General features: G+C 36.6%; 1 protein-coding gene across 4 annotated transcripts in view; it reads right to left on the bottom strand.

Moving 5' to 3' along the window:
* SBNO1 (strawberry notch homolog 1) overlaps positions 1 to 22,743 on the bottom strand; it is a 43,348-nt gene that overhangs the window by 15,455 nt on the left and 5,150 nt on the right. The window contains exons 2-17 of one of the 4 annotated variants that reach the window (XM_074973135.1): positions 17,550 to 17,683; positions 16,789 to 16,893; positions 15,533 to 15,842; positions 12,890 to 12,990; positions 11,220 to 11,316; positions 8,668 to 8,828; positions 8,355 to 8,488; positions 8,109 to 8,199; positions 5,505 to 5,666; positions 4,649 to 4,784; positions 4,464 to 4,569; positions 2,905 to 3,058; positions 1,552 to 1,734; positions 1,177 to 1,274; positions 862 to 1,013; positions 256 to 453 (exon numbers count right to left, since the gene is read on the bottom strand). In XM_074973135.1, the coding sequence (XP_074829236.1) occupies positions 256 to 453; positions 862 to 1,013; positions 1,177 to 1,274; positions 1,552 to 1,734; positions 2,905 to 3,058; positions 4,464 to 4,569; positions 4,649 to 4,784; positions 5,505 to 5,666; positions 8,109 to 8,199; positions 8,355 to 8,488; positions 8,668 to 8,828; positions 11,220 to 11,316; positions 12,890 to 12,990; positions 15,533 to 15,842; positions 16,789 to 16,893; positions 17,550 to 17,681 (2,320 nt within the window). In that variant the 5' untranslated portion in view covers positions 17,682 to 17,683. The remainder of the gene's footprint in view (positions 1 to 255; positions 454 to 861; positions 1,014 to 1,176; positions 1,275 to 1,551; positions 1,735 to 2,904; positions 3,059 to 4,463; positions 4,570 to 4,648; positions 4,785 to 5,504; positions 5,667 to 8,108; positions 8,200 to 8,354; positions 8,489 to 8,667; positions 8,829 to 11,219; positions 11,317 to 12,889; positions 12,991 to 15,532; positions 15,843 to 16,788; positions 16,894 to 17,549; positions 17,684 to 22,743) is intronic. The other 3 variants (XM_074973136.1, XM_074973138.1, XM_074973137.1) reach the window with 3 other exon arrangements.

The following is a 22,743-nucleotide window of genomic DNA, read 5'->3' as shown; positions in this document are numbered from 1 at the left end:
ATTCTAGGTCAAAAAAGCAGTTTAAAAAATGCTTTTAAAAGATATGGTCAAGTACAGGTATCATAGGTAAACCACTAAGCATAAAACGACAATTTTAGAACTATTTAATTTCAAGACCTACTTCTTCAGATTATACATTTATAACAAATGCCCTCTATTTTGTCTCACACTGAAGTGTTAAATAAATTTATATTTGACATGTAACATTCAGAAATACAACTAAATACTTAAGGAAGAGTATCCACATTATCTTACCATCTTCATCGTCCTCACTAGATTCATCTCTGAATGGGTTGAAGTCATCATCATCTCCAGAACTCAAAAATTTAGAGCTCTCATTGTCACTTTCTTCATTGTCTGAGGCATCAGAGTCGCTTTCACTCTCATCGGAACTGCTCCCAGCTAGGCCACTTATTTTACGAGCTTTCTTGGTTTCTCTAGTTATTTCCTCACCTATTTTCCCCCAAAATAAGAACATTAATTTAGAGATCTGTAGTCTATTTTTCACAATCTGTTTTCAGACCTCTGCAGTGACTAGGAAAAAAACAGAGCCTTAGTACTGAAATGGGGCTTTTCAGTGAATCGTTAACTGAAAGCACATGAATTTAACATTTTAGATCTTTAAGTTTTTTGGTGAGTCACAAAGGTTGCAACTTTCCTGCATATCTATACTATCAAACAGATAGAAGGTGCAAGATTTGGTCCTCCAATAACCAGATTCCATTAGCTGTCCCAATCGTTTCCATTTGCCACTCACAAAAAGATTATTCTACAAAGAATCTTATTCTGTGCAATTCTCTTAAGTGCTGCCATTACCTCAATAGTATAGCAAATACATAAAAACAGCAGCTTACACTTTACCTTTCCGTTTCTTTATTTTGTTCTCCTTGCAAGGACTGTCCCTAGGTGAATTGTTATTACTTTGAGCAGTCAAATCTATTCCCAGCAAACTAAAAAGCTTCTTCCTGTCAGGAGCTGGGAAGTGCTTCTCAATGAGAGACTGCAATACTCCTCTGTGTTTAAGAAAAAACAAAATTAAGAATGAATGTTCCTCTGCCAAATTTTCATCTGTTAAGGAAAAAAATGGTTACACAGTGACTTCAGTTTTTCCCCATTCTTTGGCACTAAAATTCACTCAAACACACTGATACGGTAGCAAAAAAAGGAAGGACTTACTTTGCTGTGGAAACAAAGTCATTCAATTCTCCACCACCCTCCTCTAAGGCTTCTAATGTTCTTGCTTCTCCTGTAGACTGTAGTCCAATAACAACACACTGTGGGGTGGGGGGGAAGGGGGGGGAACCACAAATACAATTAACACAAAGCCCTGAGATTCTGATTAAAAAAAAAAGCATTTTTACTTTTCGTAAGTTAGACAAACAGGGATGCACAATCAAGAAGAACCTCAGGAAGCTGAAAAGCATGTCATCACACACCTTCAATACACATTAGTACTAGAAACAAAGCCATTTGAACAAGTAATTTGGATGGTACTACACTTAGAGAGGTTTCCAAAACATTCTGAACTACTACCAGACTTAAACAACTTACTTTCCCATTCTTGATTTCTTCTCTAGCTAGCTGTACCACCCTTTTGACTTTGGATGCTATGCAGAGGTACTTGAAAAATCTCTGGTGGGCTGACCAAAACTGACCCCACATAGACTTTTTCATGCGTTGCTCTGCATCAATAAGATCAGCTGCTTGTTGAAATTTCTCTCTGGCATTCACCCACTGAAGAAGAAATCAAAAATTTTACAAATCACACCTTGCAAAGTAGACAGATATGTAACTAATGACAGTGGAAGGTAACAAACAAAGAAAGAAACATGTGCAGTCTTTTACAAACTTATTAGAATTGAAAAGCAATGGTGGACAAGAGTATACAACAACAAATGGTCCCCTGACAGAAGATCCAACACCAAATAAGTATATAGCAAAATATTTCATGTGAGTGAGCTAGAGAGACACTGTTTGTTCTCAAAACATAAATAACTGCCTGCCTGCCAGAAACTAGGGACAAACTATTAAAAGTGGCTGTTATAATCAGGATAGTTTTGTGCAGCAGAATTAATGCTGTGAAGTTTTGAAAACTTACCAAGAAGGTTGGCTCAAAATAAGTACTTCAGAAATCAAACTTGAAGATAGACCTCAGAAAGCATTAAACATGCCTTCATTGCAAATTTAAATACAACAACAACATCTCAATATAGATCTTGGTTTTTTACACATACAATTATGTACACTATTTGTTCCATTCAATTATCCAATATAAGGTACTAATTTCTACTGTTTTTCTATGTAGAAAAATTGTATTAGTGTATATAAGCCAAGTAACCAGAAAAGACCATTAAAATAGCCAAGAGTTAAGTGAATTATAGAAACTAACTGCAACTTCCCTTGTTTGTAAAGATGGCTCATTAAAATTAAGAGTTATTTTGTGTATTTTTATTACAATTCAACTCCATTTGAACTAAATTTTCATTACAAGTTTACACAATTTTATATGAGAATTCCTTCTGAAGATTAAGTAGTCTGAATTTTATAGTGATAAATCATTCAGACTTGTTATGCACAAGACTGGGAATAAGTAATGGAATATAAATCTTGAACCCTGTTGTGATTTTGTAATGACTCATTTAAAAATGTCTCTGAAGTAAATTCTTTTAGACTTTTATATTCCAGAGTAAGAGCAACTCCCTTCTCCAAAGAAAAGCCATATGTAATGGAACCTTCGTACTAAAGCAAAGCTAATGGATTTAACTCTTTTCCTATAACAGCAGCTTATGTTGTATAATTAGGACACTATGCCTAGCCTGACAGCAAATGATCTCCACCCATTAAGTTCTCAGCTTCTACCAGTTCAAACCGTCATGAAGATTTAAAAACTGAATAAATTCTTACCAGTTTCACAGATTTATTATACATTTTAATGTAGTTCTGTGAAAGCAGAACTTCTTCAATTTTGAAGGTCACACCTGAAAAGCTTAACTGTCTTGCTATATACATTCCTCTCAGTTTCATATCCATGGCAACTATTTCCATGGCACCCACACCTCTGAATAAAACAAAAAATAAAACAAAAATACAAAGTATTAAGTGGTTTAGAAGTAAATGGCATATTAAAAAGTACACTATGAAAAATAAACGAATATGTATTCCATACAACCAATGTGCGTGAGCATCAGAGTTGTATAATTAAACACAAATCAGAAAATATTAGAGATCAGGTTGCACGCACAACCATAACTCTGCCTTCTTTTGAATATGCCCTGTAACACGATCGTGTAGATAATTCTCACACAGCCTACCTTTCGAATGACCTAACACATACATGGGTAGCCATCCTGTAATTTTTTTCCCATTTTTATGCTTACACTAATTTCATGCCAAAGTTACAGTTATCTGACAGATTTTTTTAATACACATTTCTCAAGAGAGTATTAAATGAGTGCATTTTCTGTTCATTCAGTTACTCTGATTTATACTGGCATAAGAACCAAATTTGGCTCTTAAGCAGCCAGGTATTCTAAATTATTTTCAACCATCAGCACAGTTTTAGGTGCAGGCGGGGGCTAAGGCAGTCAACTATGAAGTTAATTTAGCTGAAAATTTAGGCCTATATATATTTAGTTTCACTTTTGTTGCATACTTAATACATAGTATATTTGTACTAGTATAGTCCCTATAGAGAACAGTCTGTTATACACAATACAAGATGATATACAAAGAGGATCTAAGATTTAGAAAAAATGTATGAAATGTATTTTTCAAATACTATAACCACGTGAATGGGAATTAAATGGTTAGAGAATGTTACATTTGCACTGTTTTGTATGGCACTTCCCAGATTTTTTTTTTTTTTTTATTATTTGAAAGTTCTGGGGAATGACGTGCCCATTTTCTTTAAAAGGTATTCTGGTTTTCATTAAATGAGGAACAGTGTAAATTCCATAATCTGGAACTAACCGGCTAAGGACCACCAGAAAGCCCCGAGAAGCAGGACTTCTGCTGACCTTACACACTGTGCACCAGACCTCCAGAATCAGCTTGCCCCTTCACTACACTTTTTACTTTGTAGCTAAATCTATCCTGTATGAAGCGTACTGGGTATGTGCATTATGTACTTTTCATGAGGATCAATTAAATCAAAAACATTTCACCACAACACCCAATTGCACTTCTCTAATTTAAAACCACTGTACCTCAACCTTTTTCAATTGTAGGTTTTAGAAAGTTAATTAGCTTTTTTTTTTTAAACTAAGTATATCCCTACCCAAGCTCCATTTACTTCATTTTTTGCTAAAAAAGTTAAGAAAGGTTCACTTTTAGACACAGAACAAGCCTGAAAGAATTTCAGAACTATAAGTGACTGAAAACAGGGCTGAAATGGAAAACTGGAAACCATAATGCAGCCACAGCTATAGCTGTTCTTGCTATAATTCTTTAACGCATTACATTACCTTCTTTCAACAGCCTGAATAAAGTCACTGAATTCCCTAAATGGGGTTCCTTCACCCCATATTCCCAGACGGTTCATGTATGCCATATTTCGTGGCTCAGATGCACCTGAAAGGAATAGCACACACTGTACCAATGCCAATAAAAAGTCAGTTTTCTCTAAACATCTGTATTAAGTAATACTTACCTGTGGCACTAGCATAAACAACTCTAGCCTTAGGAAGTTTATTCTGAAGCTCCAATACAGCTAAGCCTGTCTTTGTTGGTTTTGAAGAACCAACAGGACACAGATTCTTAGCTTTGTGACATTCATCAAATACTATCTGAACATTAATTAAGGAATAATTATGCCATCCTACAGTCAATATAGTACAGGGCACTTAGAATGGAGAGGGTTTTTTTTTTAATTGATTTTTGCAGTGAACTCTACTTTCATTAGCTATCAGTTTTAATTAGTAAATGTTCTACACAGACTTCAGTCAGAAACAATTTGACTTCTTTTTTTAAAAGCAATGTCAAGACATTCAATTTTAAATGATTCAAATATACACTTAGTATAATGTTTTCATGTATTTTTGGAATGAATTTTCTTGAAGTACTATGCATTTTCCCCAAAGATTTTACAGGAAAAAACCATAAGAACTGGAAAGAAATTATGTACAATTTAACCAAGAGGTAAGGTTTCTGATGACCATATTCCAGGCTCAATCTGCCTATTTAAAGACCAAAGCCTTGATTCTGATCTCATTCTGGTCTACATCAATGTAACTTCATTAACTACTGAAGTCAATCCCTGATTTACACCAACATAGGACCAGAATCAGGCTGCTAGTTGGTCACATGTACAGTGTGCTATATGTTTTGAATAAAGCATTTAGAAAACCTCTGTGGTGGCTGACAAATTGTATAGTTTCAAATTAATGAAAAACATCCTTCCTAAAATAACTGTAAATAAAATGTACAAGGTTGCCTTCCAACAAAAGATGTGTGTTTTATATTATGGTTCAATTATTTCTGTTGCAGACTAAGAAATGAAAGGATACAACTCCATCAAAGTCATCGCCACACCAGTGGAGAAGCTGCTTTAACCTGGTTTTGTATTTACCACCAGATTGACTTTCACCAATAAGAGAAGAGTATGTGGCAAAAATTACACCTTTCTTTACACTCCCATTATGTTTGGAAGAAATTTTTCCATATTTGAACTGCAAAAAAAGAGATAAAGTTAAAGTTACAAAAATTGGTCTGCATCTTAGTCAAGAAGAGATACCTCACAACTCAAGTTTCAGAGTAGCAGCCATGTTAGTCTGTATTCACAAAAAGAAAAAGAGTACTTGTGGCACCTTAGAGACTAACCAATTTATTTGAGCATAAGCTTTCGTGAGCTACAGCTCACTTCATCGGATGCATCTAGTGAATGCTCAAAGAGTGACATTGATTGAAGCACTGATTCGGCATTCCTTACATAACAGTGAAGTCACCAGTGATTTCAATTTATAGGATTAGGTCCCAATTTGCAGCTGGGAACATGGTTAAGAGGATAGTATGGTGGTGCTCTCGTAAGTGCATCCTGGAAGGTATAATCTTCCATGGCTTCAGATTTTACAGTTTAGGCCCCCAATTTAGGGGTTTCCCCGAGTGTAAAGCCAAGATGTGTCATCATGAGTCAACAGGTGCTCAGACTTTTTTTTTTTTTTTAAGTTGAATACAGCATTTAGCCAAGAGATCAAATTTATTTACAGTGGCTACTAAGTGAATTGTCTTAACATTCTAAAAAGCAATGATTTACTCATCTGTTTCCTAGTCATTGGTCTGACAGACTTTAAAAAGAGGAAGCAAAATCATTTTTAGTCAGATAGTGAATATGACCAGTAACAGCATTTAGCTCTTACATAGTAAGGCATCTGCTTTAGCTATCCATTTATCATTAAAAAGAAAAATAAGCAGTAAAAATGACAAACAAAAAAAGAAAAAAAAATGGAAGCAATATTCCCTGCCCCGCTCTAAAAGGACTTGAAGCATAAATAGTGCCCTTAACTTCTGACTAGAAGTTGGTGTATATGGGTAATTATTTGCAGGTTTAGAGCCTAACTGAACAAAAACATCTACATGTCACTTGGAATTATAAAAAATGTAGGGCTGGAAGGGACCTCAAGAAGTCATCAACTCCAGCCCCCTGTGCTGAGGCAGGACCAAGTAAACCTAGACCATCCCTGTTTTTAAAAAGCCTCCAATGTTGAGGATTCCACAACCTCTCCTGGAAGCCTATTCCAAAGTTAGAAAGGTTTTCCTAATATCTAACCAAAATCTCCCTTGCTGCAGATTAAGCCCATTACTTCTCATCCTAGCTTCTGTGGACATGGTGAACAATTGTTCACTATCTTTATAACAGACCTTAGCATATTTGGAGATTTTTAGCAAAGTCCCCCCTCAGTCATCTTCTCTCAAGATTAAAACATGCCCAGTTCTTTTAACCTTTCCTATAGGTCAGGTTTTCTAAAACATTTTTGTTCTCCTCCTCTGGACTCTCTCCAGCTTGTCCACATCTTCCTTAAAATGTGGCACCCAGCATTGCACACTGCTCTCCAGCTGTGGCCTCACCAGTGCCAAGTAGAGTGGGACAATCACCTCATGTGTCTTACGACACTCCTGTTAATACACCCCAGAATATTAGCCTTTTTTGCCGTTAAGTCATATTGCTGATTCATTCAATTTGTGATCCACTTCAACCCCCAAATCCTTTTCAGCAGTTCTACCACAGCCAGCGACTCCCCCATTTTGTAGTTGTGCATTTGATTTTTGCTTCCTAAGTGAAGTACTTTGCACTGATATTTATTGACTTTAATCTTGTTGAATTCAGACCAATTCTCCAATTTGTCAAGCTTCTTTTGAATTCTAATCTTGTCCTCCAAAATGCTTGTAACGCCTCCCAGTTTGGAGTCATCTGCAAACTATATACATATACTCTCTACTCCATTATCTAAGTCACTAATAAAAGTACTACAGTACCAGACCTGAGGCTGATCTGAGACACCCCACTCGATACATCCTCTCAGTTTGACAGCAAAACATTGACAATTACTATGAGTACGGTCTTTCCATCTGTTGTGCACCCACCTTATAGTAATTTTATCTAGACCACATTTCCCCAGTTTTCTCATGAGAGAGACATGTTATGACTGTGTCAAAAACCTTACTAACATCAAGCTATATCACTTCTATTGTTTCCCTCCTATCCACTAAGCTTGTAAACCTGTCAAAAAGAAGAAGGAAATTAGGTTGGTTTTGCATGATCTGTTCTGGACAAATCCATGCTGGCTACTTCTTATAACCACATTATCCTCCAGGTCCTTACAAACTGATTGTTTAAATCATTTGTTCCAGTATCTTTCCAGATATTTAAGTTAGACTGACCGGTCTATAATTCCCTAGGTCCTCTGTTCCCCCTTTTAAAGATAGGTATTTGGCTTGCATTCCTTTCCCCTTATTGTTAATATTAATTGTGTTGAGTATCTGGTCACCATTAATCTTGTTTGTTTCAACATAAAACTTAAGAATGGTATTAATTTTAAACAGTAACATGTATGTCATCACACAAGCGTACCTAAAGGTTTGCCTCAATTGTACATAGTAAAAAGTTTCCACACCTTGTTTAATGAATGAACCAAAATATTTTTTGCTCCAATGTCCCTCAAGTCTCTTTCAGCATCGTATTTCAGATCATTTGACACACTAAACCTGGATACAAAACAAAAAAAAAGCATATAATCTGTAAAATTATTGCAGCAAAAGACCAAAAGAGCAACAATCCAAGACTTTTGTCCAAAAAAGCTTACACTAACTTTAAATACTGTAATAACTACAAAGTTTACCATCACAAATAGTTAACTTACCATACAGCTCTTTTTCTACCCAACAGATAATTTTCATAGATTATTCCAGCTATGGTCCTTCCTTTTCCTACACCAGCACCATCACCTATCAAGAATCCAGCTCTGTCTCCATTAGGCAGGAATGTTTCATGTTGCTGTGAAAGAAAACAAGTTTTCAAAAGTGCATCATTTATAGATTCCGGCAGGAACAGACAAGTCCACACTATCCCCTCCCCCCTTTCACAAGCTGATCCTGAAAGGCAATATTTAGTCCTTCAGTGGATCTTTGTATTCTGAAAATAAAGTATTTAAAAAATACTATAGTGCAACATACCTGAGCTGCATAAGTAATTGCTTCAAGTTGCAATGCCGACAGCCAACCATTATCAATACTTTCTTCAGATATTGATGTCTGATACCATACTTCAGGAGGGGTTACACTGGATAACGAACTTGTTTCTACTACTGGATCAGGATGACGTAGACCAATTTTTACTAGTTTGGGGAAAAAACCAGTAGTTCTAAACATAATTCAGAACAGTTTCACTCGTTACATTAGTTATTTCAGAAGTGGATAAAACCCCATAACAATTTCCAAGACTAGGTATTTTTGATTCACGATTAAGGTTAAATGCAGGACAACTCTAAATTCCTATGCTCTTTTGAATCCAGCTTCTGCTCTTAATATATGAAATGGTGTCCCTTTAAGAAAAAGGACTGCATTAATCCACGATTTCATATAATGAAAGTAATTTAAAGGTGACCTGTGAAGCTTTTGAGTTTGTTCACTTTCAGCTTGTAAGACTCATGGTCCATGAAGATCCACTTCTGCTTTCTCAAAATCTCCCTTTTAAGTTAAAACTACTGGCTCTGAGTTCTGCCTTCCCTCACAGAAAAGTCCCCTGAAGGACTTAAGCTCTGCTCTCTGACGACATCACTGCCGTTTTCATATCAAGAACATATAAATAGCTTTCCTCAACCAGTCTTTATTTACACATTGCTAGATTGTGTACGTGGTCAAACTATCTTATAGCACAGAGTGTGGGAAGAGAAGAGTCTGACTAAGAGCAGCTCAGATTAGTCAGTGACTAGCACACAGTTCCACTGGGTTTGTGATGTCACTAATCCACATAAAAATGAAGTTACATGAACTGAGAGAAAAGGCACTTCCAAGACACACACTCCAAGGAATACAAGATCGAAAAAGAATTTTTAAAATGTTACGAGAACTTAAACACATGCTGTCATATGAGGGCTCTTAGAAAAAATCCAAAAAGCTTTGCAGGTCACTTAAATAGACTTAATGTTCTCAAAAGTATTGTACCATTTGGCTACAAATAGCAGTTGAGACTACAGCAATGTCATCAATATGGGAGCTTACGGGCATTTGAAAACCAGTTTCTGTCCTGTGACATGTTGAATTGCTTAAACTAAACTCCTGTATTTCACTCATGTTGAGCTGTAATAAAAGATGAATAAAGATTTACAATCTTACATTCCTTGGGTTCCCACAGAATCTGTTACATACGTTTCAGTAAGGTAATACACTTAGGAGTGCAATTTTACATTAACTGCTCAGAAAAAGTGTCATATGTCTTTCCAACACACTGACCATAATGGGTGTAGCTCTTAAATCTTTTTATTCCAATGAGCGAACTCTTCAACTGAAAGCAGCAGTGAAAGCAAGAATAAAAGGAGAAGTCTTAGGAGCAGTGGGTTACTACAGTGCTGCTGAAAAGGATAAGGTTTACTTTTTTTGGTAAGACCAGGGGAGGAAATTGGTGCCACATCCTGCTGTGGAAAAATAAAGGCAACCAGGATGAAGTGACAGTGGAAAGCAAAACATTTTTTGGACGCATATGGAAAAGAACTATCAGTTTTAAAGTTACAACATGTGGTGAAATTCTATTGCTTGTGTATCTTGGAGTTCTACAGAGACAATCTTATTGGTAACTTTTGCCCTTAAAAGTATGAACATTTTAGTGGGGGTTTGCCTTCAACAGATCTATATTCGTATGCAGTATGAACCAAGGGATTCAAACACTGCTTAAAATCATGCTGTAATTTTTTTTTAAACCTGTTAGGAACACCATGGGCTATTAAAAGTTAAATTTTTAGCAATTTAAAGTCATTATTTATGTTCTATTTACATGTCAGATTGGACAGTGAAACAAATCAATTAAGTCAGTTACTTCCATATTCTTAGTGCTGCAAAGTTTAAGTATACATCTGCAGAGTAATGTTCATTTGTTTTAAAGACAATTTATTTCTGAAATAAGAAAAACTGTGGAAATACTTTTACTAATCTTTGGTTCTATAACAGCCGCTAAAAAAAATAAAATTTAGGGCCAAATTTGACCATGCACTTAAATTACATATACGTAAACACTTCCCCAGCCATGCTTAGATCGAGGATAGTGACTGCTCAGTAATCAAGTTACTGAAATGCTGTACTTGGCCAATAAGACAAAGCCCCCTAATATGAAGACAACAGTTCAGTCCTGAGCAGTCAGGAACAACTGTTTATTTTAAAATTATGTGCATAGATGGACACAATTCTAAAGACCATGGGCAAGCCAAAGTTTTGGCTTACCAACTATGTTATTGTAAAAACTTACCATTGTTCATGAACTATTGACAGAAAGTTAAACCAAAAAAGTATCAGACCTCTCCAAGGCCAAGTTCAAATATCTTAGCCTCTTTCAAAAGTTGACCGTTGCAAGAGAAGGCAATTTTCTCCATAAAGAGCAAAATCTGGTCCCCTTTTAGTTATTTGATTTTGATGCATTATAAAGCATTACTATTCTCTCTCTACATATTGTTAGGAATTTGGGCACTAAACCATTTAAAAAGCTTCAGTTTTTGGATGCAGCCAGAGAGTCATACATTTTATTGGCATATACTCTGCATATGTCTCTGCATGACCCATTTCTTCTTCATCCTCCTCCTCAGGTTCCTCTTCCTCTTTTATTACTGGCACTTTCTACAATACAAATATATCTGCATTAGTCAATAATACATTGCTGATGCTCAACATCCTAGAAGTGTACAGGAACATGGAGTTGAAGCTAGAATACAGACATTGACATTAGTAGTGTTTTCATAATAGTGCATTACCTGAACCAGAGAGCAATAGGAACATCAATTACAAGATTCCAGAAGGCTTCAACAGCCATATTCTTTTTGTAGGGACTCCCTTCACAGACAGTGGCATTCCACTGGATGCCAGTATCACTGGAAAGTGAGTTAAATGATACTAGCATAGGAAATGTGAGCCAAAAAAATTAAAATCTGCAAAGCAGCGTGAGCATTGCAACTAAGCCAGTGGACCAACTGTTTTATAAAGTTTTTAAAGCTGACTTTATGCACCAGTTGGTATAAATTTTAATTGAACTTCAATTATCCAAATGTAATGAGAACCAATGGGAAGCTATTTGTTTGCCTTGCCATGAATTCAAAACTTCAGGGCATAAGTCTACATAACCAGGGACACACAGGGGACATAACTCATATTTAGTTAAAGGGGTGCTAAAAAGGAGTACGATTCTATTTTACTGCAGTCAGTCAGCGTGCCACGGATTAAATGTAGGTTCACAGACATGCATTTGAGAGTGTATCTCAACATATACACCTGTAAAGTAACTTAGAAAGGAAAAGACCTTCAAGTAAATATTTCTGTGAAATCCGTTGCAGATTTCCATTGGTTAAAGATTCAAATGACTTTGAAGTATTGGACAGTATGCATATGTAATGCACCCACCACTGTGGTACCCGATATTACTCACAAAGAGATGATAATAGCCCATTATCATCCCGTGGCCCAGGCTACTATACAACAGATGCCTGAAGTACTTTTTTTTTTTTTTTTTTTTTTTTTTTAAAGCAGAAAAGAAACATCCTCCATCCCTGAAGACAAAACCCTTCAGCATCAGATAGCTCTTTTAATATTAAAGATCTAGACAGCTTCCAGGTGCCATACTGGAGATCACACACTAGACTCATTTGAATCTAGTTCTCATTGAAGTACGATTTAAGCGCATGTTTCAATGGTATCAGTGCTAGTTATTCACTCAACACCCAGCATATCAATGGGAGAAGAAACGGAGTCTTATGGTCATACAACCCAAGGCTGGTCCAATTTGCTGCAGAAACATTAAAAGCCCCAAACTGTGGAGAGCTGTGTATCTGGCTGCATGGAAGGGAAATTTATACAGAGGAAGTTTCCAAAAGCAGAGTGAGGGAGCTGCACATCAGCTTCGGTCAGGTAGGATTACCCATCAGCATGCACCGTGGGTTCTTGTGAAAGATGCCTGACCTTCATATGACTCCCACCCTAGCTCACATGGAAACTGCTCTGGCGATATGGTCTGCTTGGACCAACCACTCCACAACTACTGCAGCCAGGGAAAATTCTCCTTCAGAATCAGATGTGCTAAGTGGTTATGGAAACCTAGGAAACTTCCAGGAGCAACTGCTGAAACCAGATAAAGACAGTTGGGACCATTTATATATAAAACTCATTTAAGAAACTATATCCATTAATTCTTACTACTCACCATAGTAGGTGAATAACTTCTCATTTTTACATCATTTACCCATATTCTTGTTACTTCTTTTGTAGACGCCTCCTTCTTTACAGCACCATTGCTTAAATCAGCTACAAGAAAAATTACATTTTACAGAAATTAATAATTTTCCTTACATTTTCTCTGTTGTATTGATTTACACGTCACACAGTCAAGGTAGCTGGAAATGAAGATCTGAAATCTTTGATAGTACACTGACTTCCTCAAGAACAATAGCTAAATATATTTATCTATAGAACTCTGAATGTGCCTGAAATTAGTCCTGTTGCCTCCTTCTGAGGGAGCCACATGTACTTAAATCTTTAGTTTAACCAGTACCATCGTATCTGAGAGAGATGCGTGAGTCTATTAAATGTAACTTAAAGAGAAGACACCTTCACCAAATCCCTATATAGGCCATTTAATAGTGAGAGCTAAGGCAGTTTAATAGGAAACCACAAACCCAGTTTTATTGAGAGAAGTGATCTTACCTGGTTTGGTGGTGTTTACCACCTTTGGAGACACTACAATTATTTCTGGAAGAAAGTTAACATGTTGGACTGAATTGTTTTAAATGCTACAAATGGACAACAAGACATTTGTTCACTTTCCTCCCTTTAGAATTTAATGGTGATGAGAGTCACAGTACAGATCTAAGACAAATATTTATACAAGGATGGATACAGTGAATGTTTTAGTTAAGGAGCTATCTTTCAAGCTTCCAGTATGTGAAAGCAAAAGTATAAGTTAAATGTAAGACTTGCAGAGTCTTACATTTTTGTAAGAAGAGTTAAATAAAAATACTATATAATATACAATTTTTAGCTTTTTGTAAGACAGCATTTAAATGCTCTGTTGTAAAGCTTCATTCTTCCAAGTTCTATTAAGCGTTTCTGCAAAGATGTCATCAGGGAAGAGAAAAAAAAAGAGTCTGCTTTCTGTAGACCCTGGGCTGTTTAAAAAAAAAACCTTCCCTTTCATAGGACAGCTGAATTATACGTTCAGCAGTTGTGTGTTACAAAACCAATGTCACCTTCCAGAATTTGGAATATCATCCAGATATTCCATAATATCTTCCATCAGGTATACAGCCTTCCATTAAGCACGAATGAGATAAGGGAACGGAGTTAAAGCTTTATAGCATCACTGACTTGTTTTTCCAGATTAAGCACCTCAACCTTTAGCTAGTTTTAGTCACCTATAATCTTGGTGGAGACTGGGAAAACAGTTGGAACAAAGATGGGACATGCGACTGTGTTCCTGTTCTAGTCTTCACAGCCAGCCTCATCTATACTGTATCCTACTTGGTTTTTTTTTAAAAAATAAAGAAATTCTCAAGCTACTGAAAGTTATATTGGACTCAACTCTACTTCAGCAACTGACAAAATACATCAAGAAGTTACTACTGTATTGGAGACAATGACATGCCCTGTAAAAAGACTAGGCACATATCATTACGCTAAGGCAACAAAAATTCTCCCTTTGATTCCATGTTAACGTTTAAAGGGGTGCATTGTGAACTTGAAAGTTAAAATTTCAGGTACCACATGTCAGGAGTTTCTTTATTTTTTAAGTACTTATTTGCCTGTATGGAAAGATCAACACAATAGGGAAAGCTCTCTACGTAGTGAGGGAGAAAACTGTGAAACTATCTATACCCAAAGTGCTGCTTAAAGAAAACTAATTATAAATGGTTTTTGCAAGTCTTCTATGTGTGTGGGGGGGGGAGGGGTGTGTGTGTGCGCGCGTGCGCACACACACACACACACGACTTGCAAAAACTTCCGCAGTACCGCATCAACTATATTTAAGGTGAAGCTGGTAGCTAAGTTTCTGGGCTTGATCCTGCCACAGGATCTCAGATGTTTATACATATTACATCTCCCAATATTTGTAACTTACCATTTAACTATTCCTGTAACAATTTCCCCCTAAATATGGAGTATTGGAGAAGCACTAAATTGTCTATAAAAAGATTAGCCACTACCCACAATAGATTTTAACATTACAACACGAAAGAGGGGGTTTTTTTTGTTTTGTTTTTTGTTTTTTTAAGTGCACAGATTTCTGTTTATTCCCTCCCCAATGGATGCTTTAGAGAAACATGGCTAGAAGTCAAAAATACTAGCTTGCTCTAAAAGTCTTTTTGGGAAAGAGAGAGAAAGGGTTGTGACTATCATTTAAGGACAGTACTCCCCTAGCGCGCGCGCGCGCACACACACACACACACACACACACGAGATTAGACAATGGCATAGGTTCAAATAATGCAACTTCAACAAGATTAACAAATTGCTATATACAAAACATTACTGACATCAGTCATTTACCAGCTTCCTATTTAAAAATTTATCTTCAGTTTGTCTCAATTCTTAAAAGGACATATCAAAGGGTTCTTGAGTTTTTAAAAATTCAGTCATTTTGTGCCACTTCCAACTTCTCAACATTATAAAAATAAAGTATGGAGTCCAACATATGTCAGGTTTTCTAGGCTCAATTTTAATGTTACTGTGCTATTCTATTCTCTTACTCCACGGAGAGCCAAAAAGACCACCACCAAGATCTCTATTAGATTATTTCAGTATCACATTTCTGAAACAAAATGCACATGATGAAGGGGAAAGAACCACTTACTAGCTGCTGTTGCAACTGGCTGGGCAATGTTCGGAGGTGGCTTCAATTTCATTAGTTCATTAAGACTATTGTTTTTGAGTAGATCTTTCAGCTGGACCTGGTCCTTTGAAGGTGCAGTGGTCAAGGCATTGCGTACTGCTGGTGCTGCAACCGATGGTCGAGTAGTTGTGCTGGTTTGAATGATTTTTGCTACAGTGATGGTCTGCCTAGTAGTTGTCACAGGTGTGGTTTTTGTCATTACTATTGAAGTCCCCAAAGTTGGAAGCTGATTTATTTGATTCAGCACAAAGGTTGTGGTTGATGGTGGCTGCTAGAAAGAAAAACAAAAATGTGAGATTTTCCTGTTTTGGAAATATCATGATGATTCTCAAAAGTGACAATACTCGGAAAGCAAAACTTCTGTTATATGCCTTTCAGATAGACGACAGGAGGTATCAATTTAAGCAGTGTGAGGGGTTTTTTTGTTCTTAAGTTGGTGGACTGTCAATATTATCTTTCCATAGCACAACCAACTGATGATAGAATGCCATTTTATCTCAGGATGTGGAAGCCTGAGAAAGAAGCTTCTTCCAAAATGCATGAGTGTTGCTTCATGGGAGGACCCAGATTCACAGGATTTTTTCCCCAAAGAGAAGAGGAAAGAACAGGTAAGAAAAAAGGATTTCACTATCCAGACACAAAGTACATCCGCTGTGTGGAGAAGCTTGGGTTGTAAAGAAATCTTACACACTGCACAACATGGTTTTACCATTAGTTTATAAATAAACTAATATCTATTTTAGAACTCCTTTTTCTGTGGAGATTCTTTGTTAACCCTACCCTCAAGATATTGATCTACTTCTACTTTAGGTTATCTTTAGAAAGATAAAGATTATCTTGTTCATAACTTCTATGTTAACTGATATTCCGCATAATACATCCAGAATTCTCAGTCTCCCAATTTAGGATAATATATGGTACCTAAAAGCATCAGGTTTAATGGCATCCTTATTCTAAATGTACTCATAAGAAATGAAACTGGGCTCTTCCTTAAACAATTTTTCCCTTTAAATCTGGCTTGATCTAAGACATGGCATCTCTTACACATCACGCCAACCCTTCAAAAGTGAGTGTTATTGAAAAAGCCAGGAAAGAATTTTTAACTGTATTACAAACTATACTGAAGGGATGGCTAAGAGCCAACAATTTATAGGCCTTCCTCACTTTTTCACTTCACTATTTTACACATACAAAACTCTAAACATGTCAGCTCTTACCCTGACATTTAATAGTGCTGGAGTAGATACAGTCTCTGGTTCTTGTTTAACAGCAACTGTTGCCTCAGTCTCCAAGCCTAGTTCTAATGCACTAAGTGGCACTGACTAGAGAGAAAGAAAGCAAGCACGATCAGGTACTAGTTTTAGTAGGAAAAAAAGAATGAAAACCTTTACTACTATCTCCGCCCCCCCATTTTAAAACTAATGACCAACTTTGCCTGTTAATAATCCTGGTTTCATTAGAAATCAAGATGGTAGCACACCAAGTCATTGACTTTGCCCCCAAAATTGATTCAAGCATAAAGCCTTTCCAGTTAACGGCTGCAAAAACTGAACGAGTTTTGCAATTTCATTTCTGTTGACAGACTATTGTTTTCCGGTCTATGTCCAAAAATGTGTTCCATTCTTGCGGTGTGTAAGCTGTCCTAGAGATTAAATCAATTCTCTCTCTTGCTTCAAAGGAGAGAAAAACCACCCAAGATATATCAATGGAAGTTCTATGTGTGGATACATGACATTGTGGCCCTAGAAAGTATATATAACTCATATTAATACAAGTTCAGTCAATAACTTACATAATTTTGATTTCTAAAATACATATTTAAGACAGGTGATGACCATCTCAATTTTTTCCATACACAAGCCCAGCACAGCAATGAAAACATACAACAATTCCATTCTTTCACAACCGTTAACAAAAAAAAGTCTGTGATTCTATATTATGCAATATTGGCTAATTTTAAAAAGCTCTCATTTTTAACCTGCTGAACAGCTGGCGCTGGTGCTGGGGTTGCAAGGCCCATGTCCGCAGGGTCAATATCAAATAGATCATTTGGACTGATTCCACTCTCACTCAAAGCAGCAAGCAACAGATCTTGTCCTGGCTCCACCATCTCTAAAACAAAAATAAATAAGACCACAAGTTACAATTGTAATCATTGTTTATTCTGCAAAACCTTTAGCATTTTATATTTCTTTATCTGATTTCTAAGGGCACAGTCAAATTAGTCAGTCACTTTCATAAAACAAGTTTCAGGGTCTAAATGTGCCCAGAGTCTCTTGACAATGCCTGTGGTTTTGTGCTCAATTTTTCAAAATTATAAAATATTTCTCACTTACGTACAAGTTCCACATAAACAGGGGATCCAATGAAAACCTAACTATTCACAAGATGCTATCAAATGCATAAAGTAAACAAAGTTTAAAAAGCTTTCTTCTAGCCTTTGTCTTGGTAATTGTAGGAGTTTCAAGTAATACTAGTAGGCAAAAGTGGTGAGATGGAAGTGCCATTTATGTTGTGTCCCTTTAAGGACAGCCCCTAAAGCACATTGCCTAAGCAGGGAGAAGTACTTAGCTAGTAGTTAAAAATAATTGGTTTGTTCAGCCTATAACAATTCTGTACCTGCTTAATGAGACAAGAATTTAGGAAAAGTCAGTTAAATTAAGTAGTTCTAGAAATACTCGTTTTATATTAAACTAATAATCTTTTAGTTTTTGTACCATAAATGAATTTGAGAGGATTTTTTGCATAGTGAGCAGGATAGATGGTCAACTGCTGTATTTAATGTATTAAGTCAGCATTGGGACACTCAGAGCAAAAGGTAGGCCATGGGCTTTTCATGTATAGCATAGCTGTTAAAATTAAGTTTTAATACTGACCTGGAGTAAATTAAGAAGTCAAATACTCCATGTTTTTGGGTGAGAGGGGAAGCCCAGTTATTACAAATCATAATACAAATATCCCCTTTTATTCCACAAAGGGACTCAGTTTTTGCTCAAACATTACAGTTACTCACTTTTCTGTATAGCCTTGCTTGAATTCCTAGAGTTTACTCACTGTTGACTACAGGTGTCTGCACTCTGTGTAGATGAACTCTGTTTAGCTGTAAGCACAGAAAAGGACAAACATTCAGCATTGTTTCAGAAACATGGTTTTATCCAAAGTTTTCAAAACAATGCTAAGCAGTTTATCCTTGTCTGCACTCATAGCTAAGATATGTTCAACACTTGGTTAACAGCACCTACACTGCTGACAATTGCCAGAACAGGTAACAGACAAAGCTCAAAGATCCAAAATTCTTGTGCTCCCTAGTTCTAGACTGCCCATTGTTGAGGAGATACCTGCTCTCTTCTAGTAATACAAGAGGTACTGGCAAAGATTGAGGTGTCAAAAGAAAAACATGCTGGAACAAACGGATAATGTAAGTTCAGTAAATCAGTTTAAGAATGAAGTTAGTAGCTATTACCATAGTGTCTAGGAGCCCTAGTCAAGGATAAGGACCCCACTGCTAGATGCTGTACAAACAGAACAAAAAGATGGTCCTTACCTCAAGGACCTTATAATCTAAGTATAAAACAAGAGACAACAGATGGACACATACGGGGGAGCACAAGGAAACAATGAGGAAATGTTGGTCAATACGACAGGCCGTGATTTCACCACACCAACAGCCTGTTAATTTTTTTGTAGCCTCACGGCAAAGGAGAGCTTTAGGGGGGTTTTGGAGTTGCATAATGAGATGGCTTTGTAGATTTTTACAGGGAAAACTTCCCAAGCAAATGGGCAGCATGGGGGAAGACAGGAATGTGCTTGTTTGACAATATAACAAGTAGACAAGCAGAAGCTGGCACTGACAGCTCAACAGCAAATGAGATAATAGGTAGGATGGGGACTGACTGACGGGCCTTGGAAGTGAATACAAGTAGCTTATGTTTGATACGATAGAGAAAGGGGAGCCAGTGAGGAATTCGAAGAGGGGGTGACGCTGGATTGGATTGTAAAGGCCAAAAAGAAGGATGTTGCAGTCAGTAATCAAGACGTGAGCTGAGAGCTTACTTGATAGTTTTAATTGTAGGGATGAATAAGAAAGGCTGCATCTTAGAGCTGTTATGCAGAAAAAACAGACAAGACTTAGACACGGCCAAGATGTGAGGACAGAGAGAGCCCCAAATCGAAGAGGACGCATCCAGATTTAACTGTCAGTAAAACATATAATCCCATTAAAGCCAGATACTATATCAAAGTATTATAGGGTAACAAATATTGTACTTTTTTCTTTTTTAAGGCATTCAGAGTGACCTTACTTCTGTACTTGGTTGAATTAAATATAAGATACCTAGGACATCATGATGAGGAGATCTAGTTGCACTGCTGCTTCCTCAAAGAAAAATCATCTCACTAGTCTTTTAGAATTATCTGAATAAGTCAATAAACAAATAAAAGAAAAAGGTGACAATTTAAACTTTCATAAGGCCTTTGACCATCCCCCAAAAGAGGCTACTAAAAAAAACTAAGTAGTCAGTTTAGAAACTGGATTAAGGCAAAAATCAAAGTAGGAAAAAATGACTAATTTTCACCCTGAGAAAAGGTTAACAGTGGGATGCCACAAAGTTCCAGACTGGAACTGGCAGTGATTGGTACATTTATAAATTAACTGGAAAAGGGTGGGAGTAGCAAGGCAACAAAATTTGCAGAAGACATGGTTTAGTCAATACTGGAGAAGTTCCAGGAACTTCAGAAAGAACTTCATAGTGGAAGTAGTAGTTCTATGTGGACATATGCAAAGTAATGCAGATTATTCCCTTCAATGTGAAGTACGCACACACTTTTCTGAATTGACAGTTTACTTAGAACCCAGTAAAGAAACCTGCATATCACCGTTACTAGCTCAATGAAGACTTTTGCTCAATGTGGCCAAAAGAACAAACAGTGTAAAGGTGAATGGGGAGAGACTAAATGAGGAAATCATAATGGAATTCTACAAATCAACAGAATGTCCCCACCTGGAATACCGTGTTTAGTTTTGGTCACTCCATCTCTATCAGGAGATAGCGGAAATAAAGTAAGCTTAGAGACAGGTGACTAGAATGATTAAGCACAGGGAAAAATCTCATGAAAGGCAACTGAAAAGATTGGGACTGTCTATCAAAGTGGAGTTGAGAGAGAGGGGGCATGATAAAAGTATGCAAAAACAATGAATGGGGTGAACAGAAGTTTTCAATCTATCTTCTCCCATAATATAGGAATAAGGGGTGATTTAGAGAACAGAGATGGGACAAATCCAAAACTGGGGTGAAAAAAGACTTTCCTACAAAATGGACAATTAGTCTGTGGAACTCAAAGCAAGACACTTAAAAGTTTAGCGTATATATTAAGAATATCCTGGGTTATAAATATTAACAAGCAAGAGATAAATACTCATGCTTGAGTATAAGCCAACAACTAAAAGGGGTAGGAAGAAGCTTTCCGTGGGGGCAAGTTATCTCATACCTGCCTACTGCAGGGTCTACAAAGGATGACCACTAGTTGGAACTAGTATAGCAATTCATATGTTCCTACAACAGTGGCTCTCAAACTTTTTTACAGGTGACCCCTTTCACATAGCAAGCCTCTGAGTGAGACCCCCCTTATAAATTAAAAAAACACTTTTTTATACATTTAACACCATTATAAATGCCAGAGGCAAAGCGGGGTTTAGGGTGGAGGTTGACAGCTCGCGACCCCCAGTTTGAGAACCCCTGTCCTAGAATAATCAAGTTTAGTTTTATACTCACCCTTATATAATTTAAGCACTCCAGCTGTATGATCACAATAATCTCCAGAAGACATCCCAATTGCCACTCTCCCTCATATAAGTCCCTCCACTTTTAAATTCCCTTAAAAATATCTATTGCTAACAATTTAGATTAAGTAAAAGAACTGCAACAGTTTACTTGCACAGCATTCAATTTGGATGACTCTGGACTAGTTAGTTTCAGTAATCTGGTTTCTGAATAATCTGAACAAAGCTATAGTGTTCTGGTTGCAAACACTAGGAGAATACTGAACTCCTGACACTGTCACTGAAGTTAAAAACATTCAATAAATAATAGCTAATCTTATGTTTTGTGAAACTTAACCCACATAACTAAGCCCAACATATAAGTTTCAATTACTCAGTTTTGCTTTAATTTAGAATCCAAAAACACAACAGAAGTACATCAGAAAAAAAGCTACATCTTAATACCTTATTGTTTATATTCTTACATTCAGGTAGTCAAACCTAAAACTAAGCTAATCAAGTCAAAATACAACTCCATAATTTTTTTACAAAGTATAAGGCTTTTTAGTTAGCATAAGCAAAAGTTACTTTATCAAAAGCCTCTATTTCTTGTATCCCAAGATCCCCACAAAAGTTGCTTTAAAAAGAGCTGACAATATTACAAGCTGTTCCCTAAAATTCTCATTGTTGAATTTTTTTTTAAAGTCGTCTGTAAACTGTCCCAATACTACTAAGCAACAAGACCCAACCTGTTAGAAGAGTTACAAAAAAAGCTGAAGTACAAAACAAAAAATTTTTATACAACTAATAGATACCTTGACAGCAATGGTACAACTCACTTTTTCTAGAAAGCACAAAGAAAAATCCAAGTTACTGTCATAACAAAAAAGATGCTACAAAAATGGCTCAGAACACATTTTGTATGATGCCACTACAAAGCTATTTTTTCAAGGTAAAAGAGGGTTTCATTAACATTATGTATTACATAAACCCATTTCTTCTCAAATCACGCAAAAATAAGCTTCTGATTTAAGAACAAAACACAACTGCCAATATTCTCAATGCCGTTTTTATTACGGCACGTATCCGTGCCAACCTGCCAATCTTTGTCTCGCACCTTCCCTGTTTTAGCCCTGGTGGAAAGTGCAAAAGCAGCAGCATAAATCTAAGATATTCAGAAACAGATGTCCAGCCTACTTTCTTCCCCCAAAAGGAAAGAAGGGTGGTAGTAACTTCAAGCCCAGAAAGATTTTCCGTTTTAAAAAAAGCCCCCCTACAGGTCACATAACATTAAATATACCATGACATTTTTAGAACTTCTCTATTCATAAATTGCATTTAACTGTGTGTTTGCAATTGCCACAGTCAGTCAATCTGCTATGGCTTCCACCAAACCCTCCAAGCCACTGGCTAA

This window comes from Natator depressus, chromosome 15, assembly GCF_965152275.1.
Source record: "Natator depressus isolate rNatDep1 chromosome 15, rNatDep2.hap1, whole genome shotgun sequence".
NCBI classification, from domain to species: domain Eukaryota; kingdom Metazoa; phylum Chordata; order Testudines; family Cheloniidae; genus Natator; species Natator depressus.
The sequence above is the reverse complement of the archived record's forward strand: the minus strand, read 5'-3'. Positions and strand labels throughout refer to the sequence as shown.